Source organism: Microcaecilia unicolor, chromosome 6, assembly GCF_901765095.1.
Source record: "Microcaecilia unicolor chromosome 6, aMicUni1.1, whole genome shotgun sequence".
NCBI lineage: Eukaryota > Metazoa > Chordata > Amphibia > Gymnophiona > Siphonopidae > Microcaecilia > Microcaecilia unicolor.
This window is the reverse complement of record NC_044036.1, coordinates 112,185,680-112,206,590: the sequence shown is the minus strand read 5'-3', so window position 1 is coordinate 112,206,590 and position 20,911 is coordinate 112,185,680. Positions and strand designations below refer to the sequence as shown.

General features: G+C 39.6%; 1 protein-coding gene across 1 annotated transcript in view; it reads left to right on the top strand.

Moving 5' to 3' along the window:
- Positions 1–4,142: 4,142 nt before the first annotated feature.
- The window catches only part of RTCA (RNA 3'-terminal phosphate cyclase), a 51,261-nt gene continuing 34,492 nt past the window's right edge, over positions 4,143–20,911 (top strand). The window contains exons 1-4 of the mRNA XM_030206502.1: positions 4,143–4,394; positions 4,495–4,595; positions 12,970–13,113; positions 18,498–18,621. Of these exons, the coding sequence (XP_030062362.1) occupies positions 4,350–4,394; positions 4,495–4,595; positions 12,970–13,113; positions 18,498–18,621 (414 nt within the window). The 5' untranslated portion in view covers positions 4,143–4,349. The remainder of the gene's footprint in view (positions 4,395–4,494; positions 4,596–12,969; positions 13,114–18,497; positions 18,622–20,911) is intronic.

Sequence of the window (20,911 nt, the reverse complement as noted above, 5' to 3'; positions counted from 1 at the left end):
ATGCATCCGCGTAGTCTTCTTTATTTGTTAGTGGCATTTGTTTTTTTTATCTCACTTATATTTTCAAACTCGCAGGCATCTGCAGACTATGGATGTACACAGAGGAAAGTATCGATTTCATTGGTTAGAGTATCAATAGAAATCAAACAAAATAAAACATGGAAAAGAAAATAAGACGATACCTGTTTTATTGGACATAACTTAATACATTTCTTGATTAGCTTTCGAAGGTTGCCCTTCTTCGTCAGATCGGAAATAAGCAAATGTGCTAGCTGACAGTGTATATAAGTGAAAACATTCAAGCATTATTATGATAGTCTGACCGGGTGGGAGGATGGGGGTGGGTCGGAGGTATGCATGGGGACATCAAAGCATATCATTGATATTCTAACAGGATGGGTGTGGGTAGGTGAGGGGAGGGTGATCAACAGAGACATACAGTTTTATGGTTTATAATGGGCTAGGAACCCCAGGTCCTTGTTAAGTCCTTTCTGTTGGGTGTTAAAATATTCAATCATCAGGAACAGAAGGGCACACTTCCCTGTAATTTATCCAGTTGCAAACTATGCCAAAATATTTCACAGGACCCCAAAGTCATCCACAAAGGAAAGATATTCAACATAAAGGGATCTTTCACTTGCTCATCTTCCAATGTGGTATATATCATTCAGTGTAAAAAATGTAACGAAAGATGCTATATTGGAGAAACAAGCCAGATGCTTAAGACAAGATTCAATTTACATAGACATCACATGAACAATACAGCCAGTAGGGCCCCCACCCCGGTGGGACAGCACTTCACAGAACCAGGACACTGTATCAGTGATTTCACAGTGAGAATACTGAAAGGTAACTTTAAAACCATACAAGAACGTAAGACCTTTGAAGTCAGAATGATTGAATATTTTAACACCCAACAGAAAGGACTTAACAAGGACCTGGGGTTCCTAGCCCATTATAAACCATAAAACTGTATGTCTCTGTTGATCACCCTCCCCTCACCTACCCACACCCATCCTGTTAGAATATCAATGATATGCTTTGATGTCCCCATGCATACCTCCGACCCACCCCCATCCTCCCACCCTGTCAGACTATCATAATAATGCTTGAATGTTTTTACTTATATACACTGTCAGCTAGCACATTTGCTTATTTCCGATCTGACGAAGAAGGGCAACCTTCGAAAGCTAATCAAGAAATGTATTAAGTTATGTCCAATAAAAAAGGTATCATCTTATTTTCTTTTCCATGTTTTATTTTGTTTGATTTCTATTGATAACCTTAAGAGTGGACTAACACGGCTACCACACTCCTCTACTTAAGATTGGTTAGAGTAGTAATTAGTTGGTTACTTGTTAGTTATTCTGTTTTGTTTTTTTTACATATAGGTATACATACAATTGTACAATTATGCTTATAGTCACCTGTCTTTGGATATTCTGGATATTATGATTTCATCAAATGTTTTGCTATACTTTGCTGCAAAATTCAATAACATTTATTACAAATAAAAAAAGAGTAGCAATTAGTTCTAAATCGTAATCATTGTGACATTTAGAGAGGCTGGTTATAGGGACTCCCTATATTGGTGCAGAGATTTTTTCACTTAGTAAAGGACCACCAAAACAGACATCATATTATGAGAATCAGTTGCTCTACAACTATCTCATGTAATTGTATTTGATTCCTGTACATTGTAAGCCACTTTGAGTCTGCTTAATGTGGAAAAAAGTGGGGTATAAATGTTCATAAATAAATAAATAATCAATCAATCAATCAATCAATCAATCAGAGTTACTGTTTATAAGTACAGCTTGGAATGTGATCTGGTTTTAGTTTTGGTTCTGTATTTTAGTTACATATGCCTTAATGCAGCAGAAGTGTTGTGTGTGTTTTGTAGAGAGAATCCACAGAAGTGGAGAACTCAATAGATCCCACGAGGCGTAAAGTGAAAAATAAAAAAGGTGGGAATACAAGCCAGGTTATCCAAAGATTGGAACCAAACTGTAGTTAAAATAATCAGTGTTTAATAGTTTTCAAACAAATGATAGTAAAACAATCACACATTAAAAGTATTTTGTAGACAAGCATGGTTGTCATCTTAGCTTTCCCTTCATTTACCATTCTGTTTTCATTTTCATTCACAATGTACTGTAAATTAAAGAAAAAAAAGATAATATGAATTGTAAAACTTGACTGTGAAATGCTTTCAGTATTACCATTTTTGTTTTTTTTTACTAGTTGTTGAGAACAGAGACTAGTCCCTTCATGTGTCCTCTTTCATGTTGACTGTAAATGTATAATGAGATTAGTTTTAGAAGATACAAACACATGCTTTGCTGTGACCCAATCACCAGAGAAAAGCATGACTGTACAGATTTACACTGAATGGGGCACGTGGTTTAAAACTGGCTCTTACTGAAGGTGTACAAAGGTGTTCCCACTTTAGAAAACACACAGCCAAGATACTATCAAAAGCCTGAAAACACAGGCATGTCACTCCCTTCGTAATCAAACATCACTGGCTGTCACTTTCTTATAGGTTGCAATTCAAAACTTTGTTGTTAATCCACCATGCTTTCTGAGTAAATCACTCTGTATATCCTTTCGGGCCCTAAAATAATCCTGTCATTTGCCCCTACTTCTTGAGTTGGAGATTACTCACTGGATATCCTTTCATAGTTCATTCCCTCTCTCTGGAACAGACTGCTTGATAATCTCAAGCATCAATCTTCTACCCAAAATTTAGGCTGGTTTGAAGACATGATGCAGCCAGTGCCCTTGTCTTAAGCTTATGATCTTACATTTATGTTTGCTTACTGATTCTTTATATACTGCTTTTGCTAAGCAGTTTATAAAGTAAAATACAATATTCCTTAGCGTCAGCAGCAAACTTGCTCCTTGTGTTTTGTGGAATCCAGTGGTATTTTATAAAAATGCACTTGACTTTTTGTATTACAACTATTTCAAACAGAGAGGTATTGAATGACTTTGTTAAATGTTTCAGACATATCCATCGACTTGCTCCCATGATGTTATTGAATTCTTATTATTCTGTCTCACTGTATTTTCAAATGTAAGCCACATTGAACCTGAGTTTGCTTGGGATAATGTGGGATATAAATGTAAAAAAAAAAATCCTTTATCCTCCACCTTTTAAGGCACTGCCTATCCATCTGGATGGTGATGCCACAAGGACAGCAAGTTGGTCCAGTGAAGATTAACTCAAAATAATCTAGTCCTTAGCTGGGCTCTAATATTACCATATTGAAAATGCAACCATACCATGCCTTTGTGATTATGTTCCACTAATAAGTTAATTAACTGGCTTTCTTGAAAGGATTATATAACCTTTGGATGCATGGCACAAACATACACTTTTGTTCAATATCACAATTCCTCATGTACAGCCACAAAACAACCTTTTAGGGTGGGTAGTGTTTATAATAGAAGAGATAAGAGTTTTCAGTTTTGGCACAGTTTTGGTCAGCTCAGAACAAAATATTAGAAAACCAATGGACTGTATTAGGGTCTTATATGCCTTTTAGTTATGTTTAAACATAAGAGATCTGCATGAAACAAAATATTTATTTTTTTTTATTTTGACTTATAAAACCATTTGTCCATGAAACATGCTCATAACAGAATAATCCATTTTGTGAATCTAAAATGTAAACTTCTACAAATGAGGTGAGGTGAAGATGTGATTCCATGTTACCCAATGAAAGGAGAGTTTAATTTTACTTCCATTTAATTTCAGTATATTCCATCTTTACAACACCAGGCTTCTCAAGACAGATACAGCAGTTAAGATGAACCCATCAGGAATATCCTCACTTAAATCTGGCAATGAATTAATGTATTCTATAGAACAGTGTAGAAAAACGAGAACAAAATAGAGTTTATTATTACTATTTCTACCAGCTACAATAATTTTTAAGCAGTTTTAGTGATATTAAATGTTATTTCATGATATATATGATAAAAACAAAATGCTACCAACAATAAAGATGAACGTGGATACATCAGCTCATAGGTTTGCTCGCTTTGTTTTTAGTGTACGGGGATGACGGCTGCATGGGGGGGAGGAAGGAGAAAATTACCCTCCTTGGCTTCAGCAGCTTTATGACGTCATGCCGCCTCCTGTTCTCAATCAAACCTCTTTGGGTTGGCTGAGCCGGTTGCCTGTAGGCCGTGTGCAACGCAAGAGCGGTGCAGTGCTCCGCATCCCAGAGAAGAGGACACTCGCCTCAGCGTCTCCCTCCCTGTCGCGAGAGTCTGGTGCTTGTCCTCCGTTCCGGGCCTTTGTAGCTGAGCTCGAAGAGCGTCCCCGAGGGGCCGCCGCCATGGCAGAGGGGAGGCTGGATATCGACGGCGGCATTATGGAAGGGGTGAGTGGAGTCCGAAGCCTCGGGAAGAGACCAGCGGAGCCTGTAATGATCTCTCTCCCCTACCCCGCCTCGTGCTGTAACGGTGATTGTTGTTTTTCAGGGCGGCCAGATCCTCCGGGTGTGCACTTCCCTGAGCTGTATTCTGGGACTGCCCCTACGAGTGCACAGCATCCGCGCCGGCAGGAGCACGCCCGGGCTCCGGTAAGTCTCGGTATCTGCCAGCAGAACAGGCTCTCTACACGTAGCCTGTTTATCTGTGTGTATCTATTTCTTTCCGGCTGTGGCCATGCACGGTATTTTCCTTCTCGCGCTTCATGAAAACGTAGCTATTCTCTTCGTTTATACAGTAACTTATTTAAAGCCTGCTGTCCCCCGTTCATCCATTGATTCCATCCATGTGCAGTGTGTTCTCCAACTCCTTTCATGTCTCTGGTATGTAGTGAGGGCTTGTCTAGGGTGTTTGGAATAGATGACCTTTCCCCAATTAACCCATCGGCCCTTAGTTTTCTTCAAGATTTTGATAATTTAACTCAGCAATCATGATCACCCCACAACAATGGAAAAATGCAAAAGTGGGCATTGTAGTTTTAAAAATATTAAACTGTGTGTTATCTATCTATACCCTGAAGGTAAATGTGCATTGATGGATACTTTGCTTTTACTGCAACTGGCTCTTCTGCGCATCCCCGTTAGAATCAGCTATTCAGTGCAACCACCTAATAATCTTTCCTAATGGTTAAGCTGGCGCTGTATGCAGTCTGCTGCTTCCATTTCTGTTCCTCCCTCCTGTGTTCTCTTCAGGGCTTTTTTTGAGGGGGTACTGAGTACTGGCACCTTTTCCATTGTCTACTAAAATTGACCCATGGTCCCAAGTTTTAATGAAAGAGCTCAGGCTCTACACACCAATTCTGCCTTGTCATAGATTCTGTGACTGGTTGCAGGGGGCCTGGCTATTGTGAGTTGGGTCCCTCAGTGATCACCCCACTCTTGAAGGGTGGCCTAGCATTTGAGTACCGGCACCTTTTTTGTTAGAAAAAACGCACTGGTTCTCTTCCTCTTCTGTGCCACCATTGTGCAGTCTGTTTACCTCTTTTTCTGTTCCTCCCTTCCACTTGTAGTCTCTTTGCCTCATCTTCCCAAGTAGCCATAAAAACCATAGTATGCATTCCACAGGTATAGTAATATTTCAGATTATTTTACAAAATTATCTGGAGTCAGAAAAGGAATGCCCTCGACATGATGCCTACGTTCTGGAAGTACAGTAGCATATATATTAATTTTGTCACATTACTCTCCAAAACATGAAATGCTTATGGTACTTTACAGTAATATGCATGTAAATACAGTTAACACTAATTTTGTCATGATATTGTTGATATATTAGGGGGCCCTGTTTACGAAGCAGCGCTAAAGGCATGCTAGCATTTTTAGCTTGTGCTAAATGATAAAGACACCCAAAGGAATATATCGGTGTGTCTAGCATTTAGCACATGCTAATTTTAGGTGCATGCTAAAAACGCTAGTGCGTCTTAGTAAACAGGGCTCTTACAAGTTTGTATTCTTTTTACAAAGTAACAACAGCACTGTAGCTCTGTTTATAAGCCTACCATATGCTGCATATCTGAGTAAAAAGCTTCCTGAAATTAAATTGTTTTCAAATTACATTTCAAACTAAAATAATAATCAAACAGGTATACAGGTATCAGAAATTTATTCCATAGCTTTGGAATTTCCTTTGGTAGTGTATAGTCTAACTTTCCTTTATTTTACTTTTGCATCTGATTACTTACTTAATCCAAAAGAATCCCAAAGCAGATTACAGTAAAACATGATGGATAGCAAAAATCACACATACATGACAACTCTGAACTGTTCACCACCTAATGTAAGTGTAATGTCACTGAATTTTCACCAAATTACTTAGTGTATTAGAGGATGGTCTAAGGTTACTTAATTCCTTTTGATCCAAAGTAGACTTTTAAGAAAGTCTGACTTACAAATGCGCCAAGTATATTTACATATAATCCTCTATAACTGAAGCATTACTACTTCTATTTTAATGTTATTTCCAATGAAACAGAAAGTTGGAAAGAATTTGTACATTGGGGGTTGAAAATGTCTGTCCGGGCACAAAGTAACTCTGAAAATTTAATGGAATGGGACCACATTTGACATGAGTGGAAAAAGAAGGACATGACACATCAAGTTTGAAAATGACCTAGATGGTAGCAGTGAGTTGGAATGACCTGCATTAGTTCAGCCCAAAATAGCAGTTAGAGAATTTATATTGTGCTTCCAAAAACACTTGGAGATAAACTGCACAGAATAGCAATTACATCAGTAAAAACCTTGGTGGTCAGATTGAATCTGCCATTTCAGTCCACAAACATCAACACCCTAGACTACACCCTTCCTATATCAGACAGCCTGAAAATCCTTGGAGTTACAATAGACCGCAACTTAACACTAGAAAGCCAAGCGGAATCCACAACAAAGAAAATGTTCCACTCAATGTGGAAACTCAAACGCCTGAAACAATTCTTCCCGAGGGATATATTCCGCAACCTGATACAATCAATGGTGCTAAGCCACGTAGACTACTGCAATGGAATTTATGCAGGATGCAAAGAACAAACATTAATGAAACTCCAGACCGCTCAAAACACGGCAGCTAGACTTGTATTCGGAAAAACGCGACTTGAAAGCGCAAAACCCCTCCGTGAAAAACTACACTGGCTCCCAATCAAAGAACACATTGCCTTCAAAATCTGCACTGTGGTCCACAAAATTATCTACGGTGAAGCCCCGGGATACATGACAGACTTGATCGACTTACCAACTAGAAACACATCAGAATCAACACAATCATATCTAAATCTGCACTACTCAAGCTGCAAAGGACTTAAATACAAATCAACTTACGCATCCAGCTTTTCCTACATAAGCACACAATTGAGGAACGCACTACCAAAAGTCTTGAAAATGACGTACGACCACCTAATCTTCCGGAAATCATTAAAAACGAATCTGTTCAAAAAGGCGCATACCCCACCGATCCAACGTAAATGTCTGATCCCTGCAACACAACAAAACTAAAGTACGTAATGGACAAAACTCAACTCTTCCGATGTACGTTTCCCCAATGTGGCAACGCCACATGAACTTTATCTTACCATAACATCACTTTGTATTTGTTCTCACCGGAGTCTGCAGATGCCTCTCCGGTACTATGTAAGCCACATTGAGCCTACAAATAGGTGGGAAAATGTGGGATACAAATGTAACAAATAAACATTTACTTTTTTACTAAATGGGATGGATACTCGGCTAGCAAATAATCCCATTTCATAAAATCAAAAGGCAGTGATGACTCCCTAGCGGTATACTTACAGAGTGAATCGTGGCAGGTAAAGGGCCCTGTTTGCTAAGCCGCACTATAGGTGCACTAGTGTTTTTAGCATATTCTAGCGTGCCTTAGTAAACAGGGCCAAAGACCAAAATGACCCATCTAGTCTGCTCTACAGCAGTTTGTTCACGGGGTACATATGGATACAGGTTCCCGCGTGGAACCCAATACCCAAATCCCTTTTCCACCTAACCTATTAAAATAGTACCTTTACCTTGTAGAGTTGTAACTTCCACTCCATGCAAGCTGCTTTAGTGCTTCATTTCCACCTTCTAGTTAAATCCTCTCTATTTATCCCAAGCTCTTTTGAATTACTGCTACCTTTATAACATCACCTTTGAGTGGATATTTCTGGCATGGACCACAATTTCAATGAAAAAAAATTCTGATTTTAATTCTGAGTCTATGCTTGAAGCTTCATATTGAGACCCCTTATTATGGAACTTCCTTTCTATTGAAAAAGGCACATGCTTCTTAAGAGTTATTAATGCCTTTTAGTCATTTCAGGGTGTCTGTCGTATCGCTCAGTCTCTCTTCTAAGGTATATGTATTTAGTTATCTGAATCTCAATTTACTGGACTTTAGATGCAGACCTCACACAATTTTGATTACTTTTCTCTAGACCATCCCTAGCCTGTTGCTACCCTTTTTGAGATGATGGCTTCCAGAACTGAATACCGAATTCTATGTGTAGCCTTGCCAGTGACCTATACAGAGGCATAATCACTTTTTACTTTTTGTCTTCTGCCGGGTAGGCTTCATCCTGTAATCTTGGCACCACCACCCCCCTACTACTTTTTTGCACAGTTTTTCTACATTTAGATCTTTCTACCTGTCACCCTGAGTTTGCTCTTGTGGTTGGTGCATATTGGTTTCTCCTCCCTCTCTCCCCTCCAATCATGTACCATTCCTTTGGATTTCTGGACCCCAAATGCTTACATAGCAGCAGTTTTGCCTCAGAGTTTCTGGAAAAAAAAACTTTCCAAGGCGAATTTAGACAGCTTTATGTTGATCCAAGGCTGTAATATGTCATGAACCAACATAAATAGAATTTTAGGCTTATTTTGCATCTTTAACAACTAGAAGTTTTTTATTCTACATGACTTGGTGATGTTCTCCGGTAGGATTTTACACCATTGCCTCTCAGCCTTCCTCTGTTTAAGCTCATGTAACTCCTGAGGAAATGAGGAGATTTCTTTTTTGGCATTATGAGTACAATTCTGGAGTTAAGAGAGGCAGCTGCTTCTAATGTCTTAATCAGTTCTTTGTTTCAGCAGTCTGTTTCGCCATTCATGATAGAACAATGCAACAGCTCATCCAGAGGTCACATTTCTTCCAATAAGTTGAATTCTTTTGATCCCTACTACCGAATATCTTTATCATGTTCTACCTGTGTGTCCTTATTCTAATTTACAATTTGAATTTAATGATATAATGGTCTAGGGAACACGAATACAGGACCCTTAAAAATCTCACTTTGGAAATCATCTGCATAAGTAAGGACATCTAATATACAATCTGCATTCGTTGGGTGGACCACTTAGAGGCTAATCTTATAAAGACCCTTTTACATGTACGTGTAAGTGTATCAATGTCTAAAAATTACCCTACATGTAAAAATACATGTTGTGACAGGAACATACATGTACATGATTCGGGTATTATTTATTTATTGCATTTGTAGCCCACATTTTCCCACCTCTTTGCGGGTTCAGTGTGGCTTACAATAAGATATGAATAGTGGAAATACAATTGTACAACTTGGTTATGGGTTACATTGTACAGGTTATGCGAGACCATCGAAGTATCGTTAGGAATATAACAATGGGACATCAACATTGAAACATTGGAAGGAGACAATGGGAAGCTTAAAGGGCAGTAGTAAAACACAAAGACATATGGTGTACGTATTTCTGTGAGTACATGTATGGGTGATGTGGAATTAAGGGGGATGAGGGTCAGAAGTGTTTGTATAATGCATTGATGAATAGTGAGTGTGGACTCTATGTGTTTTGGCTCTTTCCGTAGATTGTTTCAAACAGGTGGGTCTTCAATGATTTGCGGAAGGAAGCTTGTTCGTAAATCGTTCTTAGGTTGCGCGGCAGTGTATTCCAAAGCTGCGTGCTCATGTGAGAAAAGGTTGACGCGTGTAGCGTCTTATATTTCACGCCCTTGCAATTAGGGAAGTGGAGGTTGAGGTATGTTCGGGTTGATCTTTTAGCATTTCTGGGTGGTAGGTCTATCAGCTCGGACATGTAGGTTGGGGCTTCACCGTGAATGATCTTGTGGACTAATGTGCATACCTTAAAAGTGACGCGTTCCTTAAGTGGAAGCCAGTATAGTTTCTCTCGTAGTGGTGTTGCCCTTTCATATTTTGGTTTTCCGAAGATCAGTCTGGCCGCTGTGTTCTGGGCTGTTTGAAGTTTCCTCAGTATTTGCTCTTTGCAGCCTGCGTATAGTGAGTTGCAATAATCCAGATGGCTGAGCACGAGGGATTGCACTAGGTTGCGAAAGACGAATCTTGGGAAGAATGGTCTTATCCTTTTCAATTTCCACATGCAGTAGAACATCTTCTTAGTTGTGTTATTTGCGTGGGTTTCGAGTGTCAGGTGGCGGTCGATAGTGACTCCAAGGATTTTGAGCGTTTCTGAGATTGGAAGGTTTAGGTTTGGTGTGTTTATCGCGTTGAATTCATTTGTGTTGTATTGGGAGGTGAGTATCAGGCATTGAGTTTTGTGGAATGTGTTTGCTGTAAAACCTATCTTAGGCCTTTATTGGGACAAGGGGAAGACAAGGATAGTAGGTAGAGATGTGCAAAAAAAAACACAGTTCTAGGGTAGGAAAAGCCATAAATGTAGCCAGCACAAGTCTTATCTGAGTTTCTCCCAGCCAGAGACCAGCAATACAGCTCTCCACAGAAAACACACTTGTGCTTTTAAAATGGCTGCAGAAAAAAAACCAGGTGAGCTGAGATGGTAGAATTCTATCAATGAAAAGCTTTCACGGACCTTCTTCTGTGGGGCAGGAGCTTCAGATATCCAGATAACTCTCACCCCTCCCTCATATCTCTCCTCTCAAGCCTGATGATATGTTTGTATACCCAGTGGACAGTAAATGTGAGAGCAGAACCCCATCTTTTTGAGCCATATGGCTTTTTGAGCCATAAAAGAATTACTTTTATGTTCTAGGAGCACATTTATCACCTACTGAGCATGCATATATCAAAACTACCTGTGAAGTCTTAAGAAATTCTCCAGCATCTGTTTCTTGCTTCTTTAAGAACATAAGAATAGCCATACTGGGTCAGACTAGTTTCCAACAGTGGCCAATCCAGGTCACAAGTACCTGGCAGAAATCCAAATGGTAGCAACATTCTATGCTACCAATTCCAGGTTAAGCAGTGGCTTCCCCATGTCTGTTTCTATAGCAAACTGTGGACTTTTCCTCAAGGAAAATTTACTAAATTACTAAAAACAAACCTGTTCAGTAAGGCTTACCCCACCGATCCAACATAAAAACCTGGTTACCTGCGACATAACGAAACCAAAAACAGTAATGGACATATCCTAACTTTTCCTCTTCCTCTCTAAGTTCCCTCATGTATTTACCAGACATGAACCTTATTCTACCATAATACCACCTTGTATTTGTTCATACCGGAAATGGCAAACGCCGTTACGGTACTATGTAAGCCACATTGAGCCTGCAAATAGGTGGGGAAATGTGGGATACAAATGTAACAAATAAATAAACTTGTCCAAACCTAAACCCAGATATGCTAACTGCTGTTACCACATCTTCCAGCAATGAGTTCCAGAGCTTAACTATTCTTTGAGTGAAAAATATTTCCTCCTATTTGTTTTCTGATTTCCATGTAACTTCATTGAGTGTCCCCTGGTCTTTGTACTTTTTGAAAGAGTGAAAAATTGATTCACTTTTGCCCTTTCTAAAGGTACTTCCTCGACAAGAGCAGTGGAAAGTGTGAGCCTACTGATTAGGCTTTCCCTAGTTCCACAACCCTCATTATTAGAAACTTTGTTAAGACATATATTGCCCATCAGTACTAAAACCTAAACTGCAATAACCCAAAACACAGAGACTACAATGTAATATTCACAATAGTTCTTAGCGCCTTGAAGTGGTACTCAAAGCGATGCATTCCCTTTGGGCTACCTCTTTGTCAGGATGTGGTTTGTAGCTGCTGATCCCCCACCCTCTTACAGCAATATGCAGACACATCATTTGGATCTGCCCTTCCCCACCAACACTGACAGCTCACAGGCACAATATAACATAAATTCAAACAACAATGATTTTTTAAGGGTGCTTATACATAAATATAGTATCAGATCTTTCTTTGTGACAATGGGCTATTACCCAGAAAATGTAATCAATGCCCCTTTCTTTTTTTTTTTCGTAACATGGAAAAGTGGTATATCAAATGCATGACCCATTTTTTGACCTTTTAATATTAACATTTGACCATTTATTTCAGATTTAAATAAAATTCAACTGCTCAACATTTAGGACTCTGTTTACTAAGATGCACTGTAGGTGCGCTAACATTTACTATACGCTAACGCTAGAGACAGCGCGTGCTAAAAAGTTAGCATGCCTACAGCATTTCTTAGTAAACATGGCCCTTAATTAATTTTTCTCCTGCCTGGTGTGCATGTTTCTCTAGATAATAAGTTGTATATTTAAATGCATCTGGGGAAACTTGTCTACCTTGAACAAGTCCATTTGCACTGACTGCTCACTTCAGACATAAGTAGAGGCCCTGTGTAGCAGTCAGCTGTCTTATGTTGTGTAAGACGGGTTATGCTGACAGCACTGGTTGCTCCCTGCAGGCATAATTAGAGGCCATGTCTCTTCTAATATAGACATTGGCATTTTCCTTCCCCTCAAAGCCAATAATTGATGTGTATATAAATGTAACTTTTGTACTTAAAACGTGGAGCAGGATTATTTGCAGAGATTACACTCTGGATGGTGTCTTGTGAGAAATTCCCTTTCCTTTTTCCTCCTCCTCAGTGATTTAGTCTTAATTCAAAATTGTGATCCCTGCTTATTGTGGGAAAGGAACAGAGCTGTGTTCTACCACTTGCCATGATGTTATGCAGGTGTGTGGGTTATTACCTGTGTTTTTCTGTACTCTTGATCCTAAAGGCCTCAGCATCTCTCCGGATTGGAGATGATTCGGGATTTATGCAACGGTCGTCTTGAAGGTGCAGAAATTGGATCAACAGAAATCCTCTTCACGCCTGGGAAGATTATGGGCGGAACCCATGTAGCAGATACAAAGACAGCAGGGTAAGTCAGCTCATCTGCTGCAAGCCTTATAGTGGAAGGAACACTTCAGCTGGTAATACAGATTTTTCTTTGGCAGTTGGTCAGTCTAGGAGGATGTCAGCATGAGTGGTAATAGGAACTTGGGTTATGGATTATTAGTAACATTTCTATAATGTTACTAAAATAAACCACTGTGCCTGAAGACTGGAGGATGGAAAATGTAGTAAAAAGGGTTCCACAAATGATCTGGGAAACCATGGATCAGTGAGCCTTAAGTCTGTGCCAGGCAGAATTGAAGAAAATATTTGAAAAGAATAGATTTAGTGGGCAAAAATGTAGACAGAACTTAATAGGAAAGAGCTAAGACAGATTTCAGCAAAGGGAAATCTTATCAATCTATTAGAATTCTTTTTTTTCTTTATTTGTGTAGAAAAGATAGAAAAAGATGAACTGTGAGATACTCCTAGGAAATTATAAAGTTGTGGAATAGGAGGCAGTGTCCTACTATGAGTTGATAACTTGTTAAAGGACAGGAAAGAAGTGTTGAACAAACTGATCCTTTCTCCCAGTGGAGGTAGGTGAATAATGGACTGCCCTAAGGATCTGACTTGGGACTAGTGCTGTTAGGGGTCCTTTTACAAAGGCACGCTAACCTTTTTAGCGCATACTAAAAATAAGCGTGCGCTAAATGCTAGAGATGCCCATATATTCCTATGGGCGTCTCTAGCGTTTAGCACTTGCTAAAAATGCTAGCGGACCTTTGGAAAAAAAGACCCCCCTTAATGCTTTGAAAAAAGAAACAGTGAGTGAGGTGATCAGATTTACAGATGATACAAAATTAGTCGCAGACATTAACCTTTCATTGTCTCAGGGAGGATGGATATAAGAGTACACTGGCGTCCCTGAAGAAGAGAGTTGTCTTGAAATAGAAATGTCTGTAGGACGCTTTGAACCCCTTCAGGAAGAAGCAGAGAAAATTATAACCCAGATAAGTGGGCTCCTGTGGGGCATTTTCATCCCAGTGTTTGGAGAGTCAAAGCGGGTCCTATTAACAGTCAGGACTGGGCTCCGGTAGAGTGATAGTCACTCCTCCAGGTGGATACAGGGGACATGGTATGTTTAGAGAGAACCCATTGGCTTACTATAGATATTTGAACTTTCACTATTTGGGTTAAAGCACTCACTATGTATATAAAAAAAAATTGGAGGTTGGATTGGGGAGGATAATACATGATGTGTAGAGCTGTTCAGGTGAGCCGCTTGTTAGCGGTATGACTCCCTGAAATACTGCTCGGCTGGAATTTCAGCCTATACTGAATCCTCCCTTAACCTTCAACAAATAAATAAATAAAGCAATATATATGTAGACCTAATGGAAAAGGAATAAATGTTCTTTATGGGCTCTCTCTAGATATGCTGTTTATACCCGGTTTTCACCAGTATATTTAGGGATTGATTACATAGAAGTAGTTTAGTTTAAGGTGGGCAGGAAAGCACAATATGTCCTGAGGCTCTCACTACCCAGGGGGACAGTATACAAAAAATCCATTTAACTCCCCCCCCCCCCCCCTCTGTCTACCAGCTGTATGCTTTTTATATAAAAATCAGGGCTGCACATTAATCGCAGTTAACTCCGCACAGAATGCACAAAATCATTAATCACGATTTTAAAGAATTAATCGTGATTTAAAAAAAAAGGCACATTGCAGTGTCTCTTGTCTCCTACAAACATCTGTTACTCCCAGCCCCTGTCCTCAGTGCAGTCTGACATCTTTTACCCATCTGCTATTCAACGTGACCCTCCCCCCCACCTGCTCCAGTCTACTTTAAAGGTGGTCTTCTGTTGATCCTCACCAGTGGCAGTGTTGCACATATGCTGCCTGTTCTGAAGCCTTCCCTCTGGCCTGTCCTGCGCAGGCAGAAACAGGAAGTGATTGTCAGAGGAGGCAGTACGGGCCAGAGGGAAAGCTTTGGAGTAGGCCACAGGCAGCATATGTGCAATGCTGCCATTCCCAGGACAGCAGAAGAGAGAGATAGTGGACTCCAGGAAAGAATGAGAGATAACGGAACTGGGGGAAGAGGAGAGGGAGGAAAGTTGAGAAAGGGAGAGATGTTGGATTTGGGGTTTGGAAGGAGTGAGATTATCAATCCTTTAGGGAAGGAAAGGTGAATGGGATTTGATATACTGCCTTTCTGTGGTTACAATCAAAGCGATTTACATATTATATACATGTACTTATTTTGTACCTGAGACAATGAAAGGTTAAGTGACTTGCCCAGAATCACAAGGAACTGTAGTGGGAAATAAATACCTTTAATTGTTTGATTAATCATGCTTAAAATTTTTTGATCACACATTTAATGGAATTAAAACTTTTACTTGAAATGCAGTCCTAATTAAAAATCGCCTTTATTTAGTAAATTTCCAAAATGAAAAGTATAAACCAGCAAAACAAAACACAGGTAGTTCCAAATTTTAATTTAACATTTATATTCTACCTAATCCAACATAGTTCAAGGTGGATTATTATACAAACATAATCCATAAATATAATACATCAATAAAAACAATACAACTTCTTGATTACAATAGAAAAATCAGAAATAAAAACAATTCATTAATCAGAAACAGCCAGGTTTTTAAACACCAGCAAAAAGAATAATAAATAACATATATAAGATCACATGGGAGATCATTAGAGACTAGGACCAGTACCATGCAGTGTTCGTGTGCATGTGTGGTGAGCAAATGAAAAGTGTCATTTTCAGTGGTTAGTGCTGCTTAAAATAACCAGTTAGTGCCTAATTGCCAACCAGCTATTTTGGGGGCATTCTGGGGGCGGAGTCAGCACTTGGCTGGTTAAGTGTCAATATTCAGCACTTAACCAGCCAGGTTGACCACATAAATGGGACCATATAAAAGGCTGTCTTATCTTTGGGGTCCTTTCACTAACGCACACTAGCGTTTTTTAGCATGCGCTAAACGCTAGAGACACCCATATATTCCTGTAGGCGTCTCTAGCGTTTAGCGTGTGCTAATCATTAGCATGCACTAAAAATGCTACCACGCCTTTGTTAAAGACCCCTGAATGCGGTAACCCATAGCTGGTTAAGTGCTGAATATCAGACTTAAGTGGCTATGCATTAGCTTGCTCCGCAAAACCAGATATTCAGTGTCGAAGCTCAGACAGGGCCCAGCATTAAATATCCGGGAATAATGCCAACGGCGATCAGTAAAATGCTGAGTGCCGCCGGCTGAATATTGACCCACAGTAATTCTGTCCCATGTAGATCCACATGGCAGTGATTTCATCATTGTATTTTGCAAAAGTTCCAAACAAATCTGTTGACCTGGCAGCTCTGGGTAAACCAGATTACAGTAGTCCAGATATTACAGGGCAACAACCTGAACCTCTTGCTTGTAAACTTTCCTCAGATAATAGCACCCATAAAAACTTCACAGTTCAGGAAATCGCCATCAAAATTTGGGACTGAATCAAAAAATCCCCAAAATTTGAATAGAGTTGTATAGGTACCTAGACCAGAGACATCTTATGCCTGCCTGCCCATCCGCTTACAGTGGTTTTTAGTTTATTTCCAGATTGGTTTAAGCAAATTAAGCTGCGGATGGACTTTAATTTACTTAATCATTCTTGCAAATACCGTTCTGTACAAAGAATCTTTAAAAGGTAACAATCACAATATTATCTGCATAAGAAGAATAGTTGAGGCTGGCCGAAGGACAATCCAGCACAGAAGATGGTCCTTTAAAAGATGCTTTATTTGCTGCTTGACACAAAGGACCCAACACGGTCCATGTTTCAGCTTCACAGAACGCCTGTTCTAAAAGACATACATAAATGCAGCATACATAAATATATGTAAAAAATATATATATGTACATGCTACAAAATATATATATACTGCAAAATATATATAAATGTAAAATATAAAAAGACAGGACTGGCGAATAAACTCAACTGGGGATATGAAATCCATAAAAATTACACTAAAATAATACACAATATTGTTAATAGTGGACAATTACGCATAAGTTAAGAAACTAAAAGACATCAGATGAACCATCTATGGACTGACCGGCTTAGTAACAACAAATATAACGTGATATTAACAAAAGATGTAATGACAGAGAGCTCACATGAAACAAAGGACACATACCCATCAAATAGTGTGCACCATAGAAAATGTATATGTGTGTATATAAACAAAAAGTATTAGTGATGTGGACAAATGGAAAAAAAGCTAAGATAAAAAATGAATAGAAAAGTACATAATATCCTGAAAGAGACAACAAGAAAGCACCTGCTTAGGGACAAATGAATGAAATCACTGAAACCGAAAATAGGTAAATATTGCCAAGAAGAAAAGGAAAAAAAATTAATCCAAAGTGAATAAAAAACTGCATTGAATATAAGAGAAAAGAGCGGCCACTTATCAGAAAAAGACACTAAGAAACCAAGGAAGCTAAAAGGCAATCTGCTGTATAAAAAGAAAACCAGTGACATGGTGTAGAAACATACAACACTAGTTGGCTCAAGATAAAAAAAAATGTATAAAACAATTGCTGGAAGAAATGGAGCCAAATGACGTGTGACCTTATGAAACGCCTTGATAAATGACTGCAATATAAATCGCTAATACAAGCAGAAAAAAAAGTGCTACAAATATAAACTCGCCAAAGTACTAAAAACCCACTATAGGAACAGAAAATATATAATATAATATGAAAAGGGGGAACAGTAACATCTATTGAGAAAAAGGCTGATTGGGTCATGCTCCCCAGGAGAGGCCGCACATTTAGGAGTGGAGGAGTGGCCTAGTGGTTAAGGTGGTGGACTTTGGTCCTGAGGAACTGAGTTCGATTCCCACTTCAGGCAGAGGCAGCTTCTTGTGACTCTGGGCAAGTCACTTAACCCTCCATTGCCCCATATAAGCAGCATTGAGCCTGCCATGAGTGGGAAAGCGCGGGGTACAAATGTAACAAAAAAAAAAAAAATTATAGGCTATAACATGCCAATACCGTTGTGTTAAAGTAAACGTCTCTGCAATGTGGTGCCACATTATCCTAATTTAAAGACGCTCCGTGGTTAAGAGCATTGTGTATTATAAAGCATACTGCTGAGACAAAGTCGGGTAAAAAAAAACCTGTCCTGTATAAATATAATGATATGAAATAAAAAATATTTAAAAAGATATATAAACAGGATACCTAGAAACTAGAATGCCAGTAAGATGTAAAATGTAAGAGTAGGGAAAAAGGTAATGTAAAAACTATATAAAAGGGAGTACCGCCAAAAAGGCACCAAAGGTTGTATAGACTTAAAGTTATTTATTAAATAGATAATAACTCAGCCTGATGTGTTTGCATTTCCATCCTTTTGCAGGAGTGTATGTCTACTCATGCAGGTGTCCATGCCCTGTGTGCTGTTTGCAGCTTCCCCCTCTGAGCTGCATTTGAAAGGTGGAACGAATGCTGAGATGGCTCCACAGATAGACTACACAACTATGGTACAGCTTAGTTACTTACCTATTTCAGTAGATGAATATTTCATAAATGCTTGAAGCAATTGGGCCAAGAAGATTATTCAAAATATCATCTTCCTGTTTACGTTGGCTATGTTGTTTTTTTTTTTTAATAGCTTTATCCAACATATTCTTTCTTATATTAGTAACTTTAAGGTTTTACAGTTATTTAGCATTAAAAGATATCAGGCATGTCCCAACCATCACTAAGGGCCGTTCCTTTCCCAATCATAAAACCACACGTTTCACCTCCCCAACCCCTTGCCCATGAAGCACATTTCTTTCATAGTACATATCAAAGAGAACTGTCCCCCTGTAAACCCAAAACGTATTAATAACAGCTTACCCTCCCTCATCCCTCAACTTCCCATCCACCACTCCTTCCTCCCATCCCAGGAACACCTCCCAATTACCTGTTCCCCAAACCTTTTCCCCATTAGTAACACACCCATAGCTCACAAGGTCGCAGCCCAATAAATTATCTACAGTCACATCCTGATGCCACTGAAGCACCCTCTTCTTTCCAGTCTCCCTTTTAAGATCTCTGTCTCTCAATTAAAAGTTCACAGAGCTAAGTGTTCTGGAAACAACGTGAAACAGAGAACGGGGCCAACCATGGCCTTCCTTACTGTTTAAATGAAATCTGATGTTCCCCAGTATCTGGATTCAGCTCTCTGTCGAGTCTGTGCTAGCCGCTGTTGTGTTGATCCAATCTTGTACTTCCAGAACTGTGGTGAAGGTATGCCAGGAGCCGGCCGTATTGACTTTGTTGTGCCGGATAAAGCAACATGAAGTGTATGTTGCGCGCCATTAGCTGCTTGCATATGGGTGTAAAGGCTCTTCTGCATTCTGTGAGCGCCACTGAGTAGTCTTGAAAGATCTGCATGATATGGTCTTCATAATTTGTTCCGTCTCCTTGTTGTTTATATCTCCTTAGAACATCAACTTTTTGCTGGTAGCTATGGAACTTAGCTATCACATGTTCTCACAGTGTCTCCCCATGTGGTGTGCATGCTTTAGGCGGTAGGGCAGCGCTCCCTATTCTACCTGAAACTGGGCCATCAGCCAAGTATCTAGTTCCACATGCAGCCGAGAATCTGGAAGCGATTCAAGGAATCCTTTAAAGTGGAGATTATCTCTCCCAAATCTGTTCTTGATGTCGTCAAGTTTTGCAGCCTTCTCCTTAACCAGTAGTTGTAAAGCTTTCAGGTCATGGCAAGCCTGCGCTCCTTCCTCCACATCTGAGACCTGAACTTCTAACTCTCCTGTGTGTCTAGAGAGGTCCAACAACAAATGTTGCACTGATGTAAGTTGTTCCGATAATTGTACCAGCTGGGGGTCTAGTGCTTTAACCACTGCCTCAGTAATGTCATCCTTTAAAACTGCAGGGCCTGGCACTGACAAGTATGGAGCAGGATCCACCATCTTGCCCTCCACCGCTTTTGCTTTTCCTCTGTCACGTTTGTTCCCTTTTCCTGACATTTTCTCATCTTGTTTAATCAAAAACTTGTCCATAAACAAGTCCAACCACTATGCATTGAGTTTTTTGGGGATGGATGGGTAACAGTAGTGACAATTAAAGCAGATTCTAAGGGTGATCCAGAGCCACTCCAGACAAGCACGTCTGCTTAGGCTTACAGCATCATGTGACCTCATGCTGATTTATTTATATTTGTAATGGTGGGAGAAGCTGAGGGAGGAGTCTTGAAAAATGTTAAGCATTGATACAGTCAGAAATGAAAGGAAAATTAGAAAGGCAAAGGGTGTGGCTAGCTTTGCTCATCATGAAGTGATTTGGGTTTGCTTCCCATCTCCATGCTTCCTCTCCCAAAGTTGAACAGAGCTGAGTAGAGGAAGGGCAGTGGCAACATCTCGTAGCTGATTATAGCGTCTATGATTGCAGGATTCTTGAAGGAGTGTAGTGCATATCCCTTGGCCAAGGACTATCACTAAAATTACTGGACAACTCCAGTCCTGGTTTCAACTGAACAGGAAGCCCAAAGAAGCAGAAGAAAACTGTTGGACCAAAGTACTTTTATTGACAACAAAATCATTGAAAAATAATTTTGTAGGGTACTGCCATAAGCAATAAGAAACTGCGGGATCAATATTTAAATCCATGGCTGCTGAATAAAGGTAGGCAGATAATCAAATTATCTTTATACTCAATGGCTCTATCTGTGTAGGTAGAACTGCTCAATATGCTGCACTAAACTTGTGGATATTTTCCTTATCTGTGCCAGACCAATCTAGATGAGTGGGAGACAGTGAGGTT